This window comes from Electrona antarctica (genome assembly GCF_951216825.1).
Source record: "Electrona antarctica genome assembly, chromosome: 3".
Lineage (NCBI taxonomy): Eukaryota > Metazoa > Chordata > Actinopteri > Myctophiformes > Myctophidae > Electrona > Electrona antarctica.
The window spans coordinates 23,464,020-23,485,469 of NC_136808.1; the positions used below are offsets into that span (position 1 = coordinate 23,464,020).

Sequence of the window (21,450 nt, forward strand, 5' to 3'; positions counted from 1 at the left end):
CAACACAATCTTGTAGTTTCATTTCTGTCCAGATAAGGCCATGCCAATGGTCAATGATATATTCAGACAACGTATCACACACTCCATGTTTGAATTGAAGCAACATTATCAACCTGTTCGTCATCATGGGAGCAGTGGCGTAAAGCAGTGGTTCCCAAAGTGGGTTCCGGGGACCCCCAGGGGTCCTTGAGGCCAGCTAAATGATAGTTTGGAACCAAATGGACAATAGCAGGTCAAACTGGGGGTCCTTGAAATTAAACGGGTTGAGAATCACTGCTAGAGCCGTACAAATCTTCTCTTATGGGGGTCCCTGGCATATCTTTTCAAATGGGATCTAATTAGTGTCAATTTGGGGGTCCTTGACGTGAAAAGGTTTGGGAACCACTGGCGTAAAGTAACTTAGTACATTTACACAGGTACGTAAGTACAATCTTGTGGTTTTTGTACATTACTTGAGTAATTCCAATTTCCAATACTTTCTCTTACTTTTACTCCACTACATTTATTTGAAAACTTTTGTTACTAGTTACTATGTAGATTTTGACTATTATGATGATAAAACAAATAGTAAAACCACTCGTAGCCGATCTACAAGCTCACAATGTCATAATATGACTTTTTGAAACCTTTATTGTTTTGCAACCATGAGAAGCAATATCATTACTGGATTTTTTTTTTACTTCGACATCGACCTAAAATAGTTGCACCAGACGTTCAGTTTATTTTTCTCGTTTTTCTTCCCCAGAACAGTCCAGATCTATTTGAGGTGTTCCAATTTATCCTAAAAACCCACGCACCCACGCACCCACGCACGCACGCACGCACGCACGCACGCACGCACGCACGCACGCACGCACGCACGCACGCACGCACGCACGCACGCACACACACACACACACACACACACACACACACACACACACACACACACACACACACACACACACACACACACCATAATTTGTCCCATATTCTGTAAAATACTGTTTTATTTTTTGTATCCATTTTTCTAAGTTTTTGTGTTGTTTGTTTCCATCAGGTACTCCAGTTACACGGGTGACGGCTACAGACGCTGATGATCCCGTGTATGGGAACAGTGCCAAGCTGGTGTACAGTATCCTGGAAGGACAGCCTTATTTCTCCATAGACCCCAACACTGGTAAGTACTGGACTCTGTTAACTGTGACAAACTAAGATCGACCCGTATGGGTCCATTTGGTTTCATTTTACGCTCTCAAGAGTTATAGGGTTGAACATCTGCATTACTGCATTTACAATTAAATGTTACATCCTCTAATTGTGTAGACACAATTAGTTGAAATAATTGTTAATATTAACATGGTGAATCACATCTTGATGACATCATCAAGATGTGATTCACCATGTTAATGATTTTTTTTCAGAACTCCAGTTCTAGGAAACACAGAATGGGGGGACTTTTTATTATTTCCACACAGCTCTAAGGTATATTAATGACATAGTAAAATGTTGAACATGAGTGGTATTCCCCATTAAATCCATTAAGACCCGAGACCAGATTCTTCAAAATGTCTTCCAAATCCTGACGGTTTTCAGTGGTGCACGGGTGCTCAAACCTTTTCATGTCAAGGACCCACAGAAGTATCTGCATTTGGCCTCGTAGCGCATTCGTAGTGCCGCGCTACGAGCTTATAGATCTGCTATTTTTTTCAAAAGCTAAAGTTTAAAATAATTGTTAAAGTGAGATGTGTCCTCAGGTCTAAATGGGTTCCCTAAATGTATCTGACCGGGGTCCTCGAGGCTCTATATTAAGACACACATTGTGAGCTTTTACATTGGCTATTAGGGCAGAATGTTCGGCCCAGAATAGGGACACTATAAGGTCCAAGTGGACCAAGTGGATATTATCTGCAAAAGCTTTGATAATTGAGTTAAAGCAGCACTATGCAACTTTCCTCTTCCACCCCAGATTTGAAACCGGTTTCCCGCTTAACACATTACTGCCTAGCCCTCTAGGCGAGGTTGTGGCACTAGTGCCAGAGAAATCCACAAAATAAGCAGATAAGAATGGTCACTTCTGCCCGAACCGGAAGTGATGTAGTCCGGATCTGTGTTGTAGGCCTAGGGAACGGATGGACCATCGCCCCCAGAGCAGCAGCATGATCAGCGCAACGTGGATTCATGTTTTAATAGGCTATAAACATGGCATGTTATGCCGATCATAAATACCACAATTAAGTGCTGACATTTTTACCATAGCGCTTACAGAGCCGGACTGCTTGCTCAGGGGATAAATGTAGGTCAAGATGTGTGTCAGATCCTGTGTCTAAGGATGCGTTCGGAAATGCGCCCTGAACGCACTGGTGTGCTCTCTTGTCGTTCGTTTATTCAGTGCACTCGGTGCGTTGTCGTTCGAAAATCCAGTGCGCTGCGCACCGGGTGTGCCGAGTGCCCGCACTGAGCGACCCTACCCTGAAGCTGGGGTTGTCCGGTGTCGCCGTTGTGAATGCGTCACAGCTGTGGTCGTAAATAAGGCACACTGTGACGTCACCGCCCACCACACTCAACAAACTGACCACAGACCCGGTGCGCATTTCCGAACGCACCCTATGTAATCGAGATGACCTTTGACACGATCAAAATGTCTCAATAGAAGAGCAGGGAGACAAAACCACCCCAAAGTTATGTTGAATGAACATACTCTACCATACAGCTTGGACATCATTTCATTCCATTCATAAGACACTTGATATTGTTACAATTAAACTGTACGTGGACTTGATGTGTTTTCATGTGATTGTGTTTTGTTTATTTGTTTTCTGCTTTCTTTAGGCTACTAATATGTTAAAAAAAAAGTACAGTAAAATTGACAAGGTTCTCGATTGGGTCTTAAATTGCTTTCACGGCTTACTCGTTAACAGTCTGTGCGAACAGTCTGTGCGAAAATAAGTAGATTAAATAATAGTGAAATTACATAAATAAGCAATAAGATGGAAATTCGAGCACTCACAATCTGAAAGACGCAACTCACAACAAACAAGCTCAGAGAAAGTCGCGTCTAAAATGATATGTACATAATTAGAAGGAACACTTATTCCGACATCCAGAAATTGGTCTCATCCCACAAAATGCTTCGGCATCGCAATCGCAAGCCATCTGTGACGGAGATTGCTAGCTGGCACAGAAATGCACTGATGAACGGACAATTTAGGGATTTAGAAATCATGCTTTGTGTGATTATGGAGCACTTGCAGATGGTTCACTCAAGTGAACCAGATGTTTTAATGAATGTTAATGAAAAATAAAAAAGGTAGGGGGGAAAACAACCATTAGAATGCATTGGCCGCTTTACGATGCTATAGCTGCCACGGAAAATTAAAAGCATTTAATAAATAAATAAACACCATGCCCTAATTCATCACTTGGTTAATGATCTGTGGGAGAGAGACAAAAAAAAGAAAAAGAGAAAAAATGAGGCAAATATGTATGGAAATGAATGTTTGTCTATCATCCTCCTCTCAGTGATTAGGAATGCATTTGAATAATTAATGACGATCAACAGAGAGGGGAGCGTGTTGCTTGCAGCAGGATGACTGAAGTGTTTATTTGTTTGTTGGGTGTATATATCAGTGTTTGTTTGTGCCTGTTGTTGTTTATTTGTGCGTTCATTTGTTTTGTTTGACACGAGGGGCAGGTGTGAGTTTATGTGCCTTTGTTCTTATACGACTGCATATCTTTAACCAACCACTTAAGCCCACTTTGAGCACTTTCATATTTCACTGTGCGATGTATAGTACAAGCTCACAACGCATTGAATCGCGAGTTGACGCCATGCTTGAGTGCGTTTCAAATATGGAAACACTGTCAGTGCCCGGCGCCCACACAGTAGAGTCACGAAGATGCAAGATTAGCAGGCGTCTCTTTTATTTAAACAGCTGGTGGATGGAAATGACGCTCGAGCGCGGCTGCAACTTGACGCGTGGGCGGGGGAAAAAAACGGAAACGCTTTGCCGACGCTACAAGTTGCAGCCGCGTGTCATTTCCATCCATTTCCAGGTTTAAAGGTGTAGTGAAATGAAAAATACGTTTAGACCATATCCGTGGTCATCATATGGACATACCTAACAATGGATGCCAGAAAAATTGGAAAATTATCATGTGTGTGTTTTTATATCAAAAGTCCATAATAATTTAAATTGAATTACTTCCTTACGAAAACGTGCTGTGTGATGACGTGTAGAGATACACATCGATAAAAGCCAATACAAATGAAGCTCACCCGTTTGAGTCCCATTCCTGCGCGTCCGTCCAAACAGGCAAACACAGCTGCTACTGATTACAGAAATCCTCCCTTTTTAATCTCATTCAAGATGACATCCAGACAGTGTGTTACTCGTTTTAAACGTACTCATCACGCTAAAATATGTATATAGGTTGTGTACAGGTTAGAGATAACCCCCTGGCTTTGCTGCAGGTCTCTCTGTCACTTGTAAACAAACACCTGTGCATGTGCGTGCATGTGGTCGTGCATGAGACGGACCTACGTCCCCATAGCCTGGAGGGATGCAACACTCTGATTGGTTCAGAAACTAAGATACTGCCGTCTGAGGCTGAAACTTCAAAATAAAATGCCCAAAAAGCCATTTCAATACACCTTTAAAAACCAGGCAGAGTTCGCCTGCTCTATAAAGCGGCATCTTGCATCTTCGTGACTCTGTGTGGGTGCACGGTATCAGAGACCTAAATGGTGTGCGCCATTAACACACCACCACACAACTTTCCAAGCATCCAAGATATTTACTTGTCCGTACAAGATAATCTTGAAAATGATGCCTTTCCAGAAGTAATTTGTTCCTACATTTTTAGTATGTTATTTAGCATACCCAATACTAATGGAATCCATAGATTTTTTTCTTTTATCCATTATTATGGTTTTTAACCATATACTGGCCCATTTAATATTAGATTCATTGCAAACGGACCACTAGGGGTGAGCCCAACTCGTTTGTGATGGTTTTTGAAAACCTTATGCCCATACCTACCACCATGCCAAAAATCTAAAACTTGTCACCAAGTGCACGATTATAACGAATTGGGACCCAACTAATTGGATTTCTCATGCATCCATAAATACATTTAAATAGTTGCCAGCCCTAACTAGCAAATTATGCTTTCTTCTCATATTTCCTAACCACTTCCACTCTGGCAACCCAAGCATTTTACGTCTTGTTCTAAATGTTCCAAACACAAGTTATTCATCTGCTTTAGAGGTACGAACAAAGCTAGTGACTTTAGTTAGCAGAGTAATCCTGTTTGATTTGCTCACTGAACATAATATCATTGAGAATAAATGAAATAGAAGTAGAACAAGGTTACACAGATGCACCAGCCCCATTTTGATTGCACCTCAAGCCACTAATTAAGCCACGGATTAAAATAAAAAATATGAAAGGATTATTGATGAAAAAAAGATGAAAGTTTTGGTTTTCAAGTTGAAGATTAAAACACATACTGTATTCATAGTGATATTTGTTTGGTAGACACAAAACTAAAAACATTTTGCAAGTCTCTTTTCACGAAGCGTCAAGAAGAAGACTATTCCAGGCGTCTCTTCCGTGTTAGACAGCTGGTGGTTGGACATGACGCTCGTGCGCGGCTTCAACTTGTAGAGTCGGCAAAGCGCTTCGTTTTTTTTTGCCGACGCATAAAGTTGCAGCCACGCGGGAGTGTCATTTCCATCTACTAGCTGTTTTAAAACCCGAAAGAGATGCCTGGACTAGGTGTTTCTTGTGGATTAAGTGTGCTTACACCCTAACTCTTCCTACTTCCGTGCAAGGACTATTTAAAGCGGACAGGAAGCAAAGACCGTACGGTGGACTCCGTGTTGCTCCCTGGAAGGAAAGAAACATACGCAATAGAGACCAAGGAAGCTGAACGCGGAAGTGTTGGCTGCATATAGCCCATTGTTGCACATGTTTCTTTCCTTCCAGGGAGCAACATGGAGTCCACCGTACTTCTACTTCTTTGCTTCCTAACCTTATTTAATTAACTTTTTCATTTCAAGGACCCCCATAATAACTCTGAGAGTGTACAAATTATTGTGTTTGTTCCGTTACAGGGGTCTCCCTGTCTCATAGTAAACATAGCCTACAATAATCCATACTGCAGTCAAGAGAGAGAACCCCACAAAGATATCAGCTTCATGTGCATGCATTTCCAACTTGCATCGTTCCAAATAGGCCAGTGCCCAATGGGCACCGCTCTAGTATTATAATGAAAAAAAAACATGATTCAATATATCATAAAAATGACAGCAATGAATTAGCAGAAGTTGTATTTATTCATAGCAAATAGTATTTTTGGATTACTTTAGTTTAACTTGCACGCTCGTTTACCATCAAGTCTCTACCGTTTGGTAGAGGCTTATATTTGAGTGGGTATGTTATTAAAAACAACATTGAACAACAAAAATGCCAAGAAATATTTTTTCCACTGCTTCTTTCTTCGTGTGAACTTTAACCCATTCTGGACGGAAACCCCTTTTGGTGTTTTAAGCATTATGTTATGATTATGATGTTAAAAAGGGTATCTTTGAAAAACAAAGACAAGGTCCCTCACACTGTCAGACACTAATGTTGCTCTTTATTAGGTCGACGTTTCGGTCGATTAGACCTTCATCAGGACAGATGAATCGACCGAAACGTCGACCTAATAAACATTTTATTAGGTCGACATTTTGGCAAGTGTCTGACAGTGTGCGGGACCTTTCTTTGTTTTTCAAAGATACCCTTTTTAATGTTCTATTGACCTATGCACCTGTCACTAGCCTTCTGAGGTGTGCATCAGCCTTTTGCTAAAAAACAATGATTATGATGTTATCATATGTTTAGCTATTGAAAAATAGCAGATCTGCTATGTTTGAAAAATCGTGAAAATGTGAATATATATTCTTTCAGACGGGACATTTTTAAACTAAAATCTTTGCTTCTGGCGGGCTCCCTGGAACAACATATTTTCAGATGGGGGTCGGCGGCCAAATCCATATAATTCTAGAGGTCCTTGACATCAAATAGTTTGAGCAACACTGACATATAAACATAGGGTTTTTCAGAAAACTCTAAAACTGATTTAGAAGACATTTTGTAGAATCTGGTCTCAGGTCTAAATGGGTTAAAGCCAAGGGTTAACAAGGGCATCATCCTGTCCTTTTTGGCTGCACACGTGCACAGCAGGCTGCAACAATATCACACCTCCTGGATTGGATTCATACGGGGACAGCCAGGCCGGGGTCTATAAATTTCAAGGCTTGAGTCATTATTTCCGGAAGTAAACAACATTGTCCTGTCATCATGGGACTGGTTTATCCACAGAGCCAATGTGTCTGCTTATATATTGGTGCCGTCCCAGGTCACCAAAACGTCATCATTTTCTTTTTTTTTGTCAAGGGCACTTGGTTGTTCTATTGTTAACCCATATAGACCCATAGGACGATTCTATAAATGTCTTCTAAATTCTGACAGTTTTCCGAAAAAACCTTATGTTTCTAAGCTCGTAGCACGGCACTCGGTGCCGCGCTATGAGCTTGTAGATCTGCTATTTTTCAACAGCTAAAGGATAACACAATGCTTAAAAGGCCAAAAGGGGTTCCCATACACTGTTACAGTGTACGGGAACCCCTTATTCACTTCTTCACATTAACCCATTCTGTACGGCGTACAGAATGACATCACGCCTCCATATATGGTCACGCCTCGTCACAGCACCATATATGGCCATCTCCATTATGAAGATCACGGCACTGACCTCACCTAACCCTGGATATCCATACTCACCCTCACCCCCCATCCTGTATCTCTCCAGCAAATTCAACCCCGGAAGTTATAGCTTCCGAAGCCTACAGTTTGGCTTTCACTTCTTTCCAAATCCCAAACAGCTGCCTGTGATGCATACGCTTATAGCTAACCCCATTCATAAGTGTAGTCTCTTTAAAACAAAAAAAAGGAAAAAGAAATGCAGAGAATTAAAAACAACACAAATATAGACAACAACATCATAATAACGCTTCCATGATTTTTCATCATATCCCAGCTGAGTCTCATTGTCTGGGGAAGAAGCTCGGGACGGAGGCTCACGTCGGTGCCAAAGCTTTGCGTTTTTATGAGGGCTTTTATATTCATTTGATGATCCTGTGGGCCTCTGTTTCCTGAGTGGATTATCCGTATATACGCCATTGCTGCTGCTGAGCCCTTTTCATATGCAGCGCCGTGGCACAGTCAATAAGGTCTGTTCTGCATACAATATGCAAGATTATTCGAGACATGCAGCCGGCATAATTCGCACTCAATCAGAATACAAAATGACTATACTAGACAGTGGAACAACAACACATTCAGAAACAAACAAGCCGGCTGATTTGCGATGCCGAGCGGTGCTGCCGTCGTTCACCGCGACTCCCCTGGCTACAGCACCGTGATGGTCACACCGGATCTCGTAATTCGACAATGAAATGGATCACGGATTTGTTCATTCCAGTTTTGTTTGATGTCGAGGCAGGCATTGTTTTTTTTTGTCGAGTCACTGTTCTTGCACGGAAGCTGCGTCATTCTCGTAGAGCTCGGGGTGTGCTGAAGGTTACCGAATGTACGTGCGGGCGTGTGAAAGCGCAGGCAACCCCGTGGCTAGCCTGACGTGCTTAATTTAAGCTCCGTGGTGAGATGGTGCCGTCTGCCGAAAATAGCCAATCTGTAAGCAATGTGATGGACATGCAAAGCACATGTGAGCTTGCATGGGCAATTTCCGGATATGTGTCTATGGAGTTAACATGGCTCTAATAGACCCATGCAGGTGTGGTTATGTCTTACCTGTGTATTTTCTTTCCTGAAAGCTGAAACCTTCTGAGTCGAAAACAAAATACTATACAATATCAACCCCTCCCCTAACCCCTCCCCCTTTAGCATACAACAACAGCTGTGGGTGCGGCTTCAGTTCAGGTGGATCACCACCCACCACCACCCACCTTAAGGCATAGTTTTTTGTTTTTTGTTTTTTTTGCGGCTTTCGCCTTTATTTTATATTTTTTATAGAGGGACAGACAGTAGGCTGACCGGAAATGGGGGAGAGAGATGGGGGAGTGACATGCAGTAAAGGCCGTCGGGATCGGGAGTCCAACCCGCGGCACACTGCCAGACTCGGGCTACCGGCCCTGCTGGAAAGTGTCCAAGTGGGAGTGTCTAAGTGCTAAAGGTGAATTGTGCTTAATTGTGTCTCTTCTCTCCTCTTCCAGCCACCATTAAGATCGCCCTGCACGGAATGGACCGGGAGATGAGGGAGGAGTACCTGGTGGTCATTCAGGCCAAGGACATGGGCGGTCACATGGGCGGCCTGTCCGGGACCACCACGGTCACTGTCACACTGACCGACGTCAACGACAACCCACCCAAGTTCTCTAAAAGTAAGAAGAGTTCCTTCTCCTATAAAGCTTGCAATTTCCTATATGAAATGTCCTATACCCGTGGAATTTGAACCTGTATGTGTCCCTCACGCACGTAATACATCAAAGCCCAATTCAGTGGAGAATATATTGCATTTTGAGCTGCACGTAATACCTCATCTCAACCATTAGTTGTCCGACCACAGGATCTAAAGCAGGTTAGACCAATTGCATCCACCACAGCTGTGCTAGTTCTATTGCATTTTCATAACAAACAGATTGGTTAATAACACTTTTGAGGGGCACTAGAACCTCCCTATGCCCAGCTCTGTGTGTTTGTGTGAACACAAACATTGGCTTGTGATTGGCTGATCACCCCATAGCGATGATTTGATTGGCTGAGCAAAGTACATATTGAAGATAATAGCGAGGGCAGAGAAGTGAAGACGCCAAAAGTGATTGGCCAGAATGACCTTTGTTATGATTTGATTGATTTGAGCACGGATTGTGATGTATGATAATGCATGATGATGATGATGATGATGTATGGTGATAAGAGTTTTATTTACAGTGTATGTGTACACTGTATACTACTAGAGAGAATGCTATAGTTAATGACGGAAACATCAGTGAGCACCTCCAGCCACCATTGCTTTTAAATCGATTCTCTTGTCACACATGTTTATTTATGAAGACTCGCACTCTCGTGTGTGTGTGCAGGCCTCTATGAGTTTGTGATCCCAGAGGACCTGGCGGTCGGGAGGGCCGGAGGCAAGGTGAGGGCGAACGACAGAGACATCGGAGAGAACGCCAAGTCCACATACAGCATCATCGACGGAGACGAGCGGGGCATGTTTGAGATTGCCACGGACACTCAGACTCAAGAGGGGATTCTCAAACTGAAGAAGGTATGACGCCCCTCCTTCAAAAGGCAGACAAATCACTCACTTTATGAGCTCCTTCTCTGCTCGGGGGATAAATTGAATCGTTGAATTGAACTCATGATTGATTTGAGTCGTTTAGGTGAGACATCACATGACCAATTGACTCGATCTACATATATACACATACAAATTGTATAATTTATATTGTATTAGCATATACTCTAACGTACAGATTGGACACAATTAAACTGTATTCATTACATGAACATAGTGAGGCTTTAAGTGTACTACTACTATTTAATATTTCTACCTTTTACTAATCTACCGTCTGCTTTTTCTGGAATAAGAGGCAATCCCTGTGCTGTATGATAATATTTCTTTGTTGAAAAGCATCAAATCGGTCTGTGGAATTGTGCATTGTATATTGTTGAAAGAAAGAAAGAAAGAAAGAAAGAAAGAAAGAAAGAAAGAAGTACATTATCCAAGAACTCTCTTAAACATAAAACGATTAGAGCCAATACACTTTAAAAAAGTAATACTAATTAAGGTTACAACTTTATTAAATCAATATAGCTTTGACAAATCAACGTTGTGGCATTGTACATTTGCTCTAGACACGCAGCTTGAAATTAGTCTGGAACATTCAAAAGAAGGAGCATTTTGTCCTAATTAAAAGATTACCATTGTCCATGCAACTCATTATAGATATTTTCAATGTGAAAACAGAGATGTGAAAATGACTAATGGGAGTCCTATATGTTGTAATTAAAGCTCCTTTCCCACTGTAGGTACATTTCAACCATTTCAATCAATAGTATGGTTCAATGTATCCCCGCCTGGCTGAGTGCCACTGCAGAGTGGTTCTGATGTCACTGTGGAATTCAAACAAACTGTGTGGAGCTCCTCTAGTGATGACTGTGTGGAGCTCCTCTAGTGATGACTGTGTGGAGCTCCTCTAGTGATGACTGTGTGGAGCTCCTCTAGTGATGACTGTGTGGAGCTCCTCTAGTGATGACTGTGTGGAGCTCCTCTAGTGATGACTGTGTGGAGCTCCTCTAGTGATGACTGTGTGGAGCTCCTCTCTAGTGATGACTGTGTGGAGCTCCTCTCCTCTAGTGATGACTGTGTGGAGCTCCTCCTCTAGTGATGACTGTGTGGAGCTCCTCTCCTCTAGTGATGACTGTGTGGAGCTCCTCTCCTCTAGTGATGACTGTGTGGAGCTCCTCTCCTCTAGTGATGACTGTGTGGAGCTCCTCTCCTCTAGTGATGACTGTGTGGAGCTCCTCCTCTAGTGATGACTGTGTGGAGCTCCTCTCCTCTAGTGATGACTGTGTGGAGCTCCTCTCCTCTAGTGATGACTGTGTGGAGCTCCTCCTCTAGTGATGACTGTGTGGAGCTCCTCTAGTGATGACTGTGTGGAGCTCCTCCTCTAGTGATGACTGTGTGGAGCTCCTCTCCTCTAGTGATGACTGTGTGGAGCTCCTCCTCTAGTGATGACTGTGTGGAGCTCCTCTCCTCTAGTGATGACTGTGTGGAGCTCCTCTCCTCTAGTGATGACTGTGTGGAGCTCCTCCTCTAGTGATGACTGTGTGGAGCTCCGCGTCAGGCAGGCTCTGGAGGAGTCGCCGTTTTTTACACAGGGCCAATTTACATCTCCATGAGGTCCCACCAGGAGCCGTGCTTTAAAAGCCCCACGTTACACGGACCGCTGAGTGAGGCAAAGAAAGAAAAAGGAAAAAAAGGAATAAATAAAATGGCGTGCATGCGTGCGTGCGTGCGTGCGTGCGTGCGTGCGTGCGTGCGTGCGTGCGTGAAAGGGAGGGGAGGCGAGTGGTGGGAGGCATTTACCTCCCTATTACATGAAAAGAAAAAGACTTGTCTTTTTTTCTCTCTCTCGTGGTATAAATCGGTTGCCAACAACCTCCCCTCAACCCCCCACACCTCAGAGCCCGGCTGGGCTCTGTCATTCTCCGATCTCCCGCAAGTCTTTATAGCGTCAAATCAGTATGTATACACGACGAGCCCATTTAGAGACATCAAAGTTCAGTTGTCGGCTGGGCGGAGGGGGAGAGAGCGGCTCAGCATCCCTATACCAGTCCTCCTCCCTTGACAAGCCTGGGGCCCGGCAGATAAAAAGCTTAAACCCCAAACAATAAAAAGAGCCTCTCCCCCCTGGTTTGTTGCCTCTCCTCCTGTTGCTAGTCGGATCAATATGTTTTAACCTTGCCGCAAAGGATGTTTCATAATTTGCACGCCGTGTTTAGACTGCATAGTCTATAGATCCATAGCTGTTGGCACGGGAGAAAGAAAGCGCATACTAATGTGAGGTATAGTTCACCGTTATAACACCGTTTCCCATCCTCGCGGGATAGTCCGGGTGTAATTGGCCGGAATATACAAAAACAACGGGACGACCGGCGCTTTCCTTGGAGCTCGTTAAAACTTGAGTTAGCATCGTCTGGTGGCGGGAGTGTTGTCTGGAGTGCAGTGCCAGTTCTCTTTTCCTGTGTTTTCCTCCTAAATTATCATCTGTCTGGGCTTTGCAGCGAGGCATGGGCAACAGTTCCAGGACCATGGAGAGCATGAGAGAGAGAGAGAGAGAGAGAGAGAGAGAGAGAGAGAGAGAGAGAGAGAGAGAGAGAGAGAGAGAGACTAGAGAGAGAGCAGTGTCTCTCCCCATGCTGCAGCAGAACAGGAGATTGTCTACTCTAAAAGCTTTGGCAAAAAGGAACTAACACGTTTGACATTTGCTCTGTCAACACGTACAGATTTTATGACTCTGTGTCGCGTTTGTTCTCCCTCCCCCAAACACTCATTGTTTTTCTTTTAGCAGCGGCAGTGAGTTTTACTCCCGGCAGATCACTTTAGCTCATATACATTCCTCCTCCTCCTCCTCCCTCTCTCCCACGCACTTCATTGTTCTCCCTCTGACAAAGTCACACAGTCGACGTCCTTGAGGTCCTTGTCAGCCCGCATTAGGACGCAGTGCCACTCCGCATCCGAGTGATGCATAGCGCTATAGTTCCAGACACTGAACCCCCGGCCATGATTTAAGACTTAGGGACGTGCGTCTATCAATCACCACGTTTGAGCTTCAATATATGCAAACATGTTCTTTCAAGCGGAGAATGTGCAGCATGAGACTTAATATACACGGGCAGAACATGCATGTCAAAGTAGTGTGCGTGCGTGCGTGCGTGCGTGCGTGCGTGCGTGCGTGCGTGCGTGCGTGCGTGCGTGCGTGCAAGTTTGTGCATGTGCATGTGCATGTGCATGTGCATGTGCGCGTGTGTGTGCGTGCTTTGCTGTCGTCGATGCCCCACTGTGAAATCTCAATTTGATTCCACAGAGTTGTCCTTGAGATGTGGCCTTGTATAAACTTACTCACAGGTTAATATTGTTATTAAAATGTGATATGGCTTTCAAATATGAATTTCACACTCCCCTGTGTTGAGGGAAATATATAGAGGACCTTGTGGCCTGACTGTTAACAGCACACAACGATTTCTAGATCCAAAACAGTTATGCATTCATGCATTTTTTGTTTTTTGTTATCATCGGGACAGCATTAGCACAGTATCATAATAGAAAATACACCACTAGTGTGTGAAAATTGCATTTGTCATTGAAATCTAGGAGAATTAGGTTATAGCCATGACGACCAAGGCTGGCCAAGTTGTTGTTGTATTGTGTAGTCGTATAATTAGTTTGCCGTCCGCAGATGGAATATGAGTAATTGCCGCGGCTATGCCTTTTCAATTATCTGATGAACACTTGTTGTTTCATTGACTTTACAACACACATAGCGTGCTGCTATTATCGGACAACGCTCGCCTCAAGGTTAGAGAGAGCTGCAACGTTTGTGACTGAACAACATGGCAATTTGTTTCCCTCGGACCATCTGGGAATATCATGGTGAAGGACACTAATGACTATCCTTCTCTCCTCTGTTAACAACGACTGCCAACGTGCCCTTGGGCACTAGCACTTAACCCCGTGCTTGTTGGTCCAGTGAAGCTGCATGCTTGGCGAGGGGTAAATGACTGGGATTAAGACCCTGGGATGGATCGGACGTCGCCAACGCCTCTGCTCTTCCTCTCTAATCAATCTGCACTCGGGTTTTAACCACTCAAACTAAACTCCCAGCATCCCTAGATATTCTGCCCGCGATCTGGCCAGATCACAACGGGATGTGTTTCGAGCACCTTTTTTTTTCTTGTCTGTTTTTGGCGAAGATATTTGGTGTAGGCTGGGGGGGGGGAAGTGGTCCAAGTACAGTTGTAACTCAGGTCTGTTTCACTATACGACTATAGACGGTTTAAGTGGTTAAAAGGCAAAACACCGGACACGATAGACCGAATGGTGAGCTATAGTGTGCGTCCCTGGTTCGATTCCCGAGACCGGCCACACAATTTGTTGCATATCTCTCTCTCTCTCTCTCTCTCTCTCTCTCTCTCTCTCTCTCTCTCATTTCTCTCTCTCATTTCTCTCTCTCTCTCTCTCTCTCTCTGGTTGAGAGTATCCTCAACTGAAGCACATCTCAACACAAGTTACTAATGAACAATTTACAGTATGTAAATATGTTGATTGTTCTTCTTGTCAGTGATTGCCAGTGCCATGCAAGATTTAAAAATAGACAGACAGACAGACAGACAGAGTGGGAGGGAGGAGCATGCAGAGAACACAATTTACAATTTAGGCATTTTTGCAGACACTCTTAATCCAGAGGACACAAAGCAAGGGCCCAAATGAGTGATTTGTGTGCCTAAGACTCAAGTAATAATAGGCTACTAACCTTGTACCATGCAAGCTTTGCTGTTTTCATCTTCAATTACCACAGTAATATCCACATGATGTCAGAGGATAGTGTAACATTTGTAGACCCAATGTTAACCAGCGCTAACTGTGCAGTGCAACAGCTGTAAGGCGTAAGCGCTCGCTTTTGTTTGTGCGTGCGTGCGTGCGTGCGTGCGTGCGTGCGTGCGTGATGAGATGAGATACATACTGTACATTAACCACTTCAGCCCTAGGCATATATACATTTTGGCGATTTGAAAATAGCCGATCTACAAGCTCACAAATGCATCACGACTGTGACGCACAGTATATATGTGCAGGGAGGGTGGTGAGGGTTATGGCGGGAGGGGGGGCGTTGGGGGGTGGTGTCTCGGATCAGAGAAAGAGGGCTGCCTGCAGGGTCTCTTGTCTCTGCTCTGGTGCCCAAGACGACTGCCAGACATCTAGGATCTCAGACCCCCTGAGATCTTGCAGCCCACCCCACCCCACCCCTCCTCACCTTCTCCTCTCCACCAGCAGTCAGGGATCTCTTTCACAGCTGCATGGGCTCTCTCTCCCTTCAGGCTGCGTGCTGCCCCCTATAACCCCTCCTGGGCCCCACAACCCACCTCTCTCCCTCTCTCTCCCTCTCTCTCCTCTCTCTCTCTCTCTCTCTCTCTCTCTCTCTCTCTCTCTCTCTCTCTCTCTCTCGTGAGCTTGTAGATCGGCAATTCTTTTGGCTTGTGACACTGCACACAAGAAATGTGAATCAAGCGTCTCTCTCTCTCTCTCTCTCTCTCTCTCTCTCTCCCCCCCAGCTCTTATCCCCCCAAGCGGCAAGGCCCAGTTTTTTGATTTCCCTATAAATCCCCGGTTATGGAGCATGGGAGTGACTTGATCCCATTATTCTAGTAGCACGAGAGCGACCAGGGGTGACTCCGAATAAAAATGTGACAGTCCGGGTGTCCTCCGAGACTCAGAGAGGGTAATACTGTGAAATTTTTTACATTTTACAAATATTAATGACGAGCCGTGGGGTAAAATAAGTATGTCCGTATAGCAGACATAGCTTTCATGTTACAATTAAAGAGAGGTGTATTCTCCCAATTTGTAAGGCTATAGAAAATGTTATGGATCTGTCTGGGAAAATTACACCTTTTTACTGACAGCCGTGGGCTTAAACGGTTGTCATCTGTCGTGACAGACAGTGATAAAAGCTTAACATAATCTACTCCCATTCAGAGCATTAGACAGAACAATTACCCATTTCCCTGCATGGTATAACTAGAAGCCTGGAAATGATATGCTCAGGTTACAGGTAGGGTAAACATGCAAATCACATTTATTATGAGTGATTATGATTAGCAACCATTTTGAATCAATCCTTGGTTGTACTGTTAAACAAATTTGATTTGCACTTTTTTCTTTTTTTTTTGTCTTCCCCAGAACAGATGCCACGTTAGCACAAGGCTAGATATTATTACAAACACATACACAGACTCCCTGGGGTAAAGTTGTGGTTATTGCTAATAATTCATGCTTTTCTTTTTCTTTTTTTCGTTCTCCTTCTCCTGCTTTGAATTGTCAACCAGGCTCAATGTGAAGATGCACATGCAATCTCTTTTTCACAGAGCACAACATCATCACGTTTTTTGGGGTTCATTTTGTTTAGCAATTTTGACTCGTATATGGCCGGACGGCCGGACGGCAGACGGATGGACGACGGACACATACAGACGGACACAGACAGACAAACAGACGCACACACGCACGCACGTGTGTGTAGCGAGTGTGTGTGTGTGTGTGGGGGGGGGGGGGGGGGAAACTCTGTCTTTTAAAGTGAACGCGTATGGTGGCACTGGGAACCGGGGTTTATGCTAACAGCTAGCCACTGATTGGCCAATATGGGATGATGCATGATGATGTATGATGATATGAGCTGATAATAACATAAATTGAGGTACGATGACAAGAGCGCCCCTCATTTCACACAGGCGTGATTTTTATTTTATTATTTTTTATATCAGAATTATTTCCACTCCCTTTTAGCCAATTCATTGAATGCATGTCTCCAGATGTAGGCCTATTGGTAGGTGGAAATATTTGAGCATCATGCGATACTACTCTTAAAGGGGCATTCCACTCATTTTCAACATTTTACTATGTCATTAATATACCTTAGAGCTGTTGTGTGGAAATAATAAAAAGGTCCCCCCATTCTGTGTTTCCTAGAACTGGAGGTCTGAAAAAAATCATTAACATGGTGAAACACATCTTGATGATGTCATCAAGATGTGTTTCACCATGTTAATGGTTTTTTTCATAATTACAGTTCTAGGAAACACAGAATGGGGGGACTTTTTTATTATTTCCACACAACAGCTCTAAGGTATATTAATGACATAGTAAAATGTTGAAAATGAGTGGAATGCCCCTTTAACTACTGTCTAACCACATATCACCAGTAAGACGCCCTGAGGGCACGCATGCACGCATCCATCCGCCTGGGTGACGGCAGGCTGCTGGGCGAGTGCTGCAGGCGCTTCGGCATGGGGGGTCAGATCCATATAGATATTAAAAAAATAGATGCCTCATTGGCTGCTGCAGTTCGTTGGAGCCATGTGTGTTGACGGGAGGGCGGAAGAATTTACACTGGTACGCGGGAAGAGTGGACGGCACACTACGTCACGCTGCCACTCAAGTGACTACTGGCCAATCACAGCGCATCTTTTCCGGGACTTATCAGACATGAACATGCGCTCTGTGACGCACGCTCATACTTCCGCGGGGCTTCGCAAGGAATCTTGGGAATTCTTTGCCCTTCCTTGAGCACATATGCTCCAGAGCCGAAAGGGGCGTCTAGTACCGTCTATGGTCAGATCAACATATGGAATGAATTATGTACTGTCCATATATGGAGCGTGTCTTGAGTGTACAGGGTTTGATGAGGTTAATGTCAGAATAGGAAGGACGGGTGGGGAGGATCAACATGTGGAATGTCAAAACAGGTCAGCTCCATATATGGAGATCTAAGGGTTTAAGGTTTGAGGTCAGATGTGGAGTTGCTGGCCGGCTCCATTATGCAGATCTAGGTGATGATCCAGTCTTCTCCATGCATGGTTACCCAGGGTTAGATGAGATCAGTGTCGTGATCTTCATAAATGGAGATTGCCATATATGGTGGTGTGACGTGTCACGGGCGTGCTGTCATGGGGCATGACCATATATGGACGGTGTGATGTCATGAGGCGTGGCCATATTATGGAGAAGTCAATAATGGACGGGAGATGTAGGATTTCATAGTAAATGCGACCTACGCTCACACTAGTAACTAAAGTGTTCAAATAAATGTAGTGGAGTAAAAGTATGCATTTTTGACCTCAAATGTAGTGGAGTAGAAGTAAAAGTATTGGAAATTGGAAGTAAAGTGCAAATACCTCAAAATTGTACTTACTTAGTTATTTTCCACCACTGTATACAGTACTATTATTGTGCAGTTACTAGTGAAAACACATCAGCCATTATTGTGCCATCGCTATTTAATATCATGCAAGATTTGCACACTGCTTTTAGCTCTATAACGAGAGCTTTCTGCACCTGGCAGTTATGACTGAGTCGTTCTTGTTATTCCACCAGCACTGATCTTCTCCTTATCTCTTCCTTTTTGCTGCACAGCTGTTAGACTTCGAGACCAAGAGGACCTACACGCTGAAGGTGGAGGCCACCAACCTCCGCTTCGAGCCCAACAGCGGCGGGCCCTTCAAGGACACGGCCACGGTCAAGGTTGTGGTGGAGGACTCCGACGAGCCGCCCGTGTTCTCCCGGCCTACGTACGTGCTCGAGGTGAACGAGAACGCCGCCGTCAACACCATGATCGGCGCCGTCACGGCCCGAGACCCGGATGTCACCAGGAGCCAGGTCAGGTAAGAAGAGACCCAGATGATCGGAGGATTATTATTCCATACCGTTTTGTCCTATAGCCTCGCGTAGCGGTACTAATAGTCTCGTCCCTCTCAGTGTTAGATTATTATTTTTTGCGATGTCCCGCCCCATATTTGAATACTGGGCCCTCAATATATGCATTGAGAGGGGCCAGACTTAATCTGCCTGGGCCAATATGCATTGAGAGGGGCCAGACTTAATCTGCCTGGGGCAATATGCATTGAGAGGGGCCAGACTTAATCTGCCTGGGGCAATATGCATTGAGAGGGGCCAGACTTAATCTGCCTGGGGCAATATGCATTGAGAGGGGCCAGACTTAATCTACCTGGGGCAATATGCATTGAGAGGGGCCAGACTTAATCTGCCTGGGGAAATATGCATGCGTGTCAAATTTTAGATTTGACACGGACCTTAAGTATGACACATTTACTACGACACCATGGCACATTAGGAGTCCACTAGTAGTGGTCTCAAGTATTTTATTTGCCATGACGGGGGGTCCTTGCAAATACAATTACTCCCTTGGTTGCAATTGAACACTCTTTCAGGGCTATATATTGCTCTTTATGTGTTTCTGGTGACAATATTGTACACTCATTTTGTATGTCCGTGGCAGAAGTGGAATTTTGACAAAAGATTTCGATGACGCGATGACCCCCTGATCAGAACAATACCGGGACAAAGTCTAGCTAGGCCATTAGCATTGGCTGATATCCTTCAGCATGGCCGATAGCCTTTTAGCAGTGCTGATAAGTGTATTATGAATATTTCAGTGATCTGTCCGGGACAGGCTATCATTTCTACGTCTTTTCTTCAGCATTCCGTAATTAGCTCCGCTTATTACAAAAGGTCGACGTGTGCAATTATTACGTCTTCGATACTCCTGACCTTTTGAAGTCGGCGGCCGCCATTCCTGGCATATTATAGTGAGTCAACGACTGCTCTTGTACCCCCGCAAAGGCACGATCGAAGGCGGAGAAAAGGTGGACATCGAGTTGGAGACATGCGGCAACATTATAACGTTCTCTTTTTCTAGCCTGTATTTCTCCACTTTGTGTTTGACTTATTCTTGGAAATACCACAAGGGCACCTTGAGGATAGGTTACACAGGCAATTTCTCTGCCTCCACCTTGGCATTTTCATTAATTCTCTTGTGACTCGGCGCTGACTGCATTCATTCCCGGGACAACATGCAACAGGTTGTGTTGTAATTGCATGGGCGGCACACGCTAGAGCGGTGGTGGAAGTAGTCTTATGTTTGTAAAAGTAATAATACAACAAAGTAGAAATACTGTGTTTACAAGTACAACGCCTGTATTCAATTCAGTGAAAGCACACACGTATTGGCATCAACATGTTATTGTAGTACAACAGTGAAAGTACTCAAATTTCCATAATTTGCCAATTAAATAATACAAATTTAATAGCAGCTTTACGATCAATATGCTTGTAGATCGGCTATTTCCGATTGGCCAACGTATAGATTTGGGTTTAAAATGTTATATTTAATAATAATATTAATAACCTATATATATTCGAAGTAACCTGTAACTAAATCTGTTACATAATTGTAAATAAAAAAGTACAATTAACCTTTGCCTCTGCGATGTAGTGGAGTAGTATAAAGGATGCAAAATACTTTGCTCGGTAATATATACTCAAGCAAAAGTGTACTTTAGTAAATGTACTTTCCCGCCATCGTGTTTTAGCAGTGGTGGAAAGTACATTCTCTTAAGTACTGTATAATTAACACATACAACGCCATTGCCGTTGATCCACGTCAATAAATCCAATGTTAACGCCAATGCCGTAGATGTACAGCAATTGCAAGGTCTTTTATAGTGCTTTTGATTGATCAAGTTAATTTACTCCACTACAATTGAAATGTTCAGTTACTAGTTGCTTTGTAGATTTTGATTATTATTGCAAAACATACAGTAACCACTTCAGCCCTATATGCATTTCGCCATTTGAAATTGATCGACAATTGTGAGCTTGTCGATCGATTCTATCGTATAGATCGGCTATACACGTTATACACTTGAAAACTGGAAATGGGACATTCTGCACAATTAGTATACTTTTACTTCAAGTACATTTTCATACAAATACTTTTGTGCTTTTACTTAAGTAATATGTTGAATTCCAGACTTTTACTTGTAACGGAGTATGTCCATACACTACAGTATTGATAATTTTACTTAAGTGAAAACATTGAGTATACTTTTTCGTTTAGCACTGTGATTTCCAAGAGGAATTGAAGGTTGTGCGGTGGTGCTGTGTCGGTTCCCCTGGCACAGTAAAACCACGAGTGCATTCCGCGTGTATAGGGTGACATCTTCTGCGCTGCTGCTCTGACCTCATTTCTTGTCACAGCCTCCAACCGAGGTTTTCCAATTCCAAATTCATAATCACTGCTCCTAATAATATAGTTAGGGG

At 43.8% G+C, this 21,450-nt stretch overlaps 1 protein-coding gene across 1 annotated transcript in view; it reads left to right on the forward strand.

Annotated features, from left to right (window-relative positions):
* The window catches only part of LOC306920899 (cadherin-8-like), a gene marked incomplete at both ends in the record, with an annotated part of 200,150 nt that overhangs the window by 145,173 nt on the left and 33,527 nt on the right, over positions 1-21,450 (forward strand). Inside the window, 4 exons of the mRNA XM_079497879.1 lie at positions 1,040-1,159; positions 9,263-9,430; positions 10,130-10,317; positions 18,745-18,992. Coding sequence (XP_079354005.1) covers positions 1,040-1,159; positions 9,263-9,430; positions 10,130-10,317; positions 18,745-18,992 — 724 coding nt within the window. The remainder of the gene's footprint in view (positions 1-1,039; positions 1,160-9,262; positions 9,431-10,129; positions 10,318-18,744; positions 18,993-21,450) is intronic.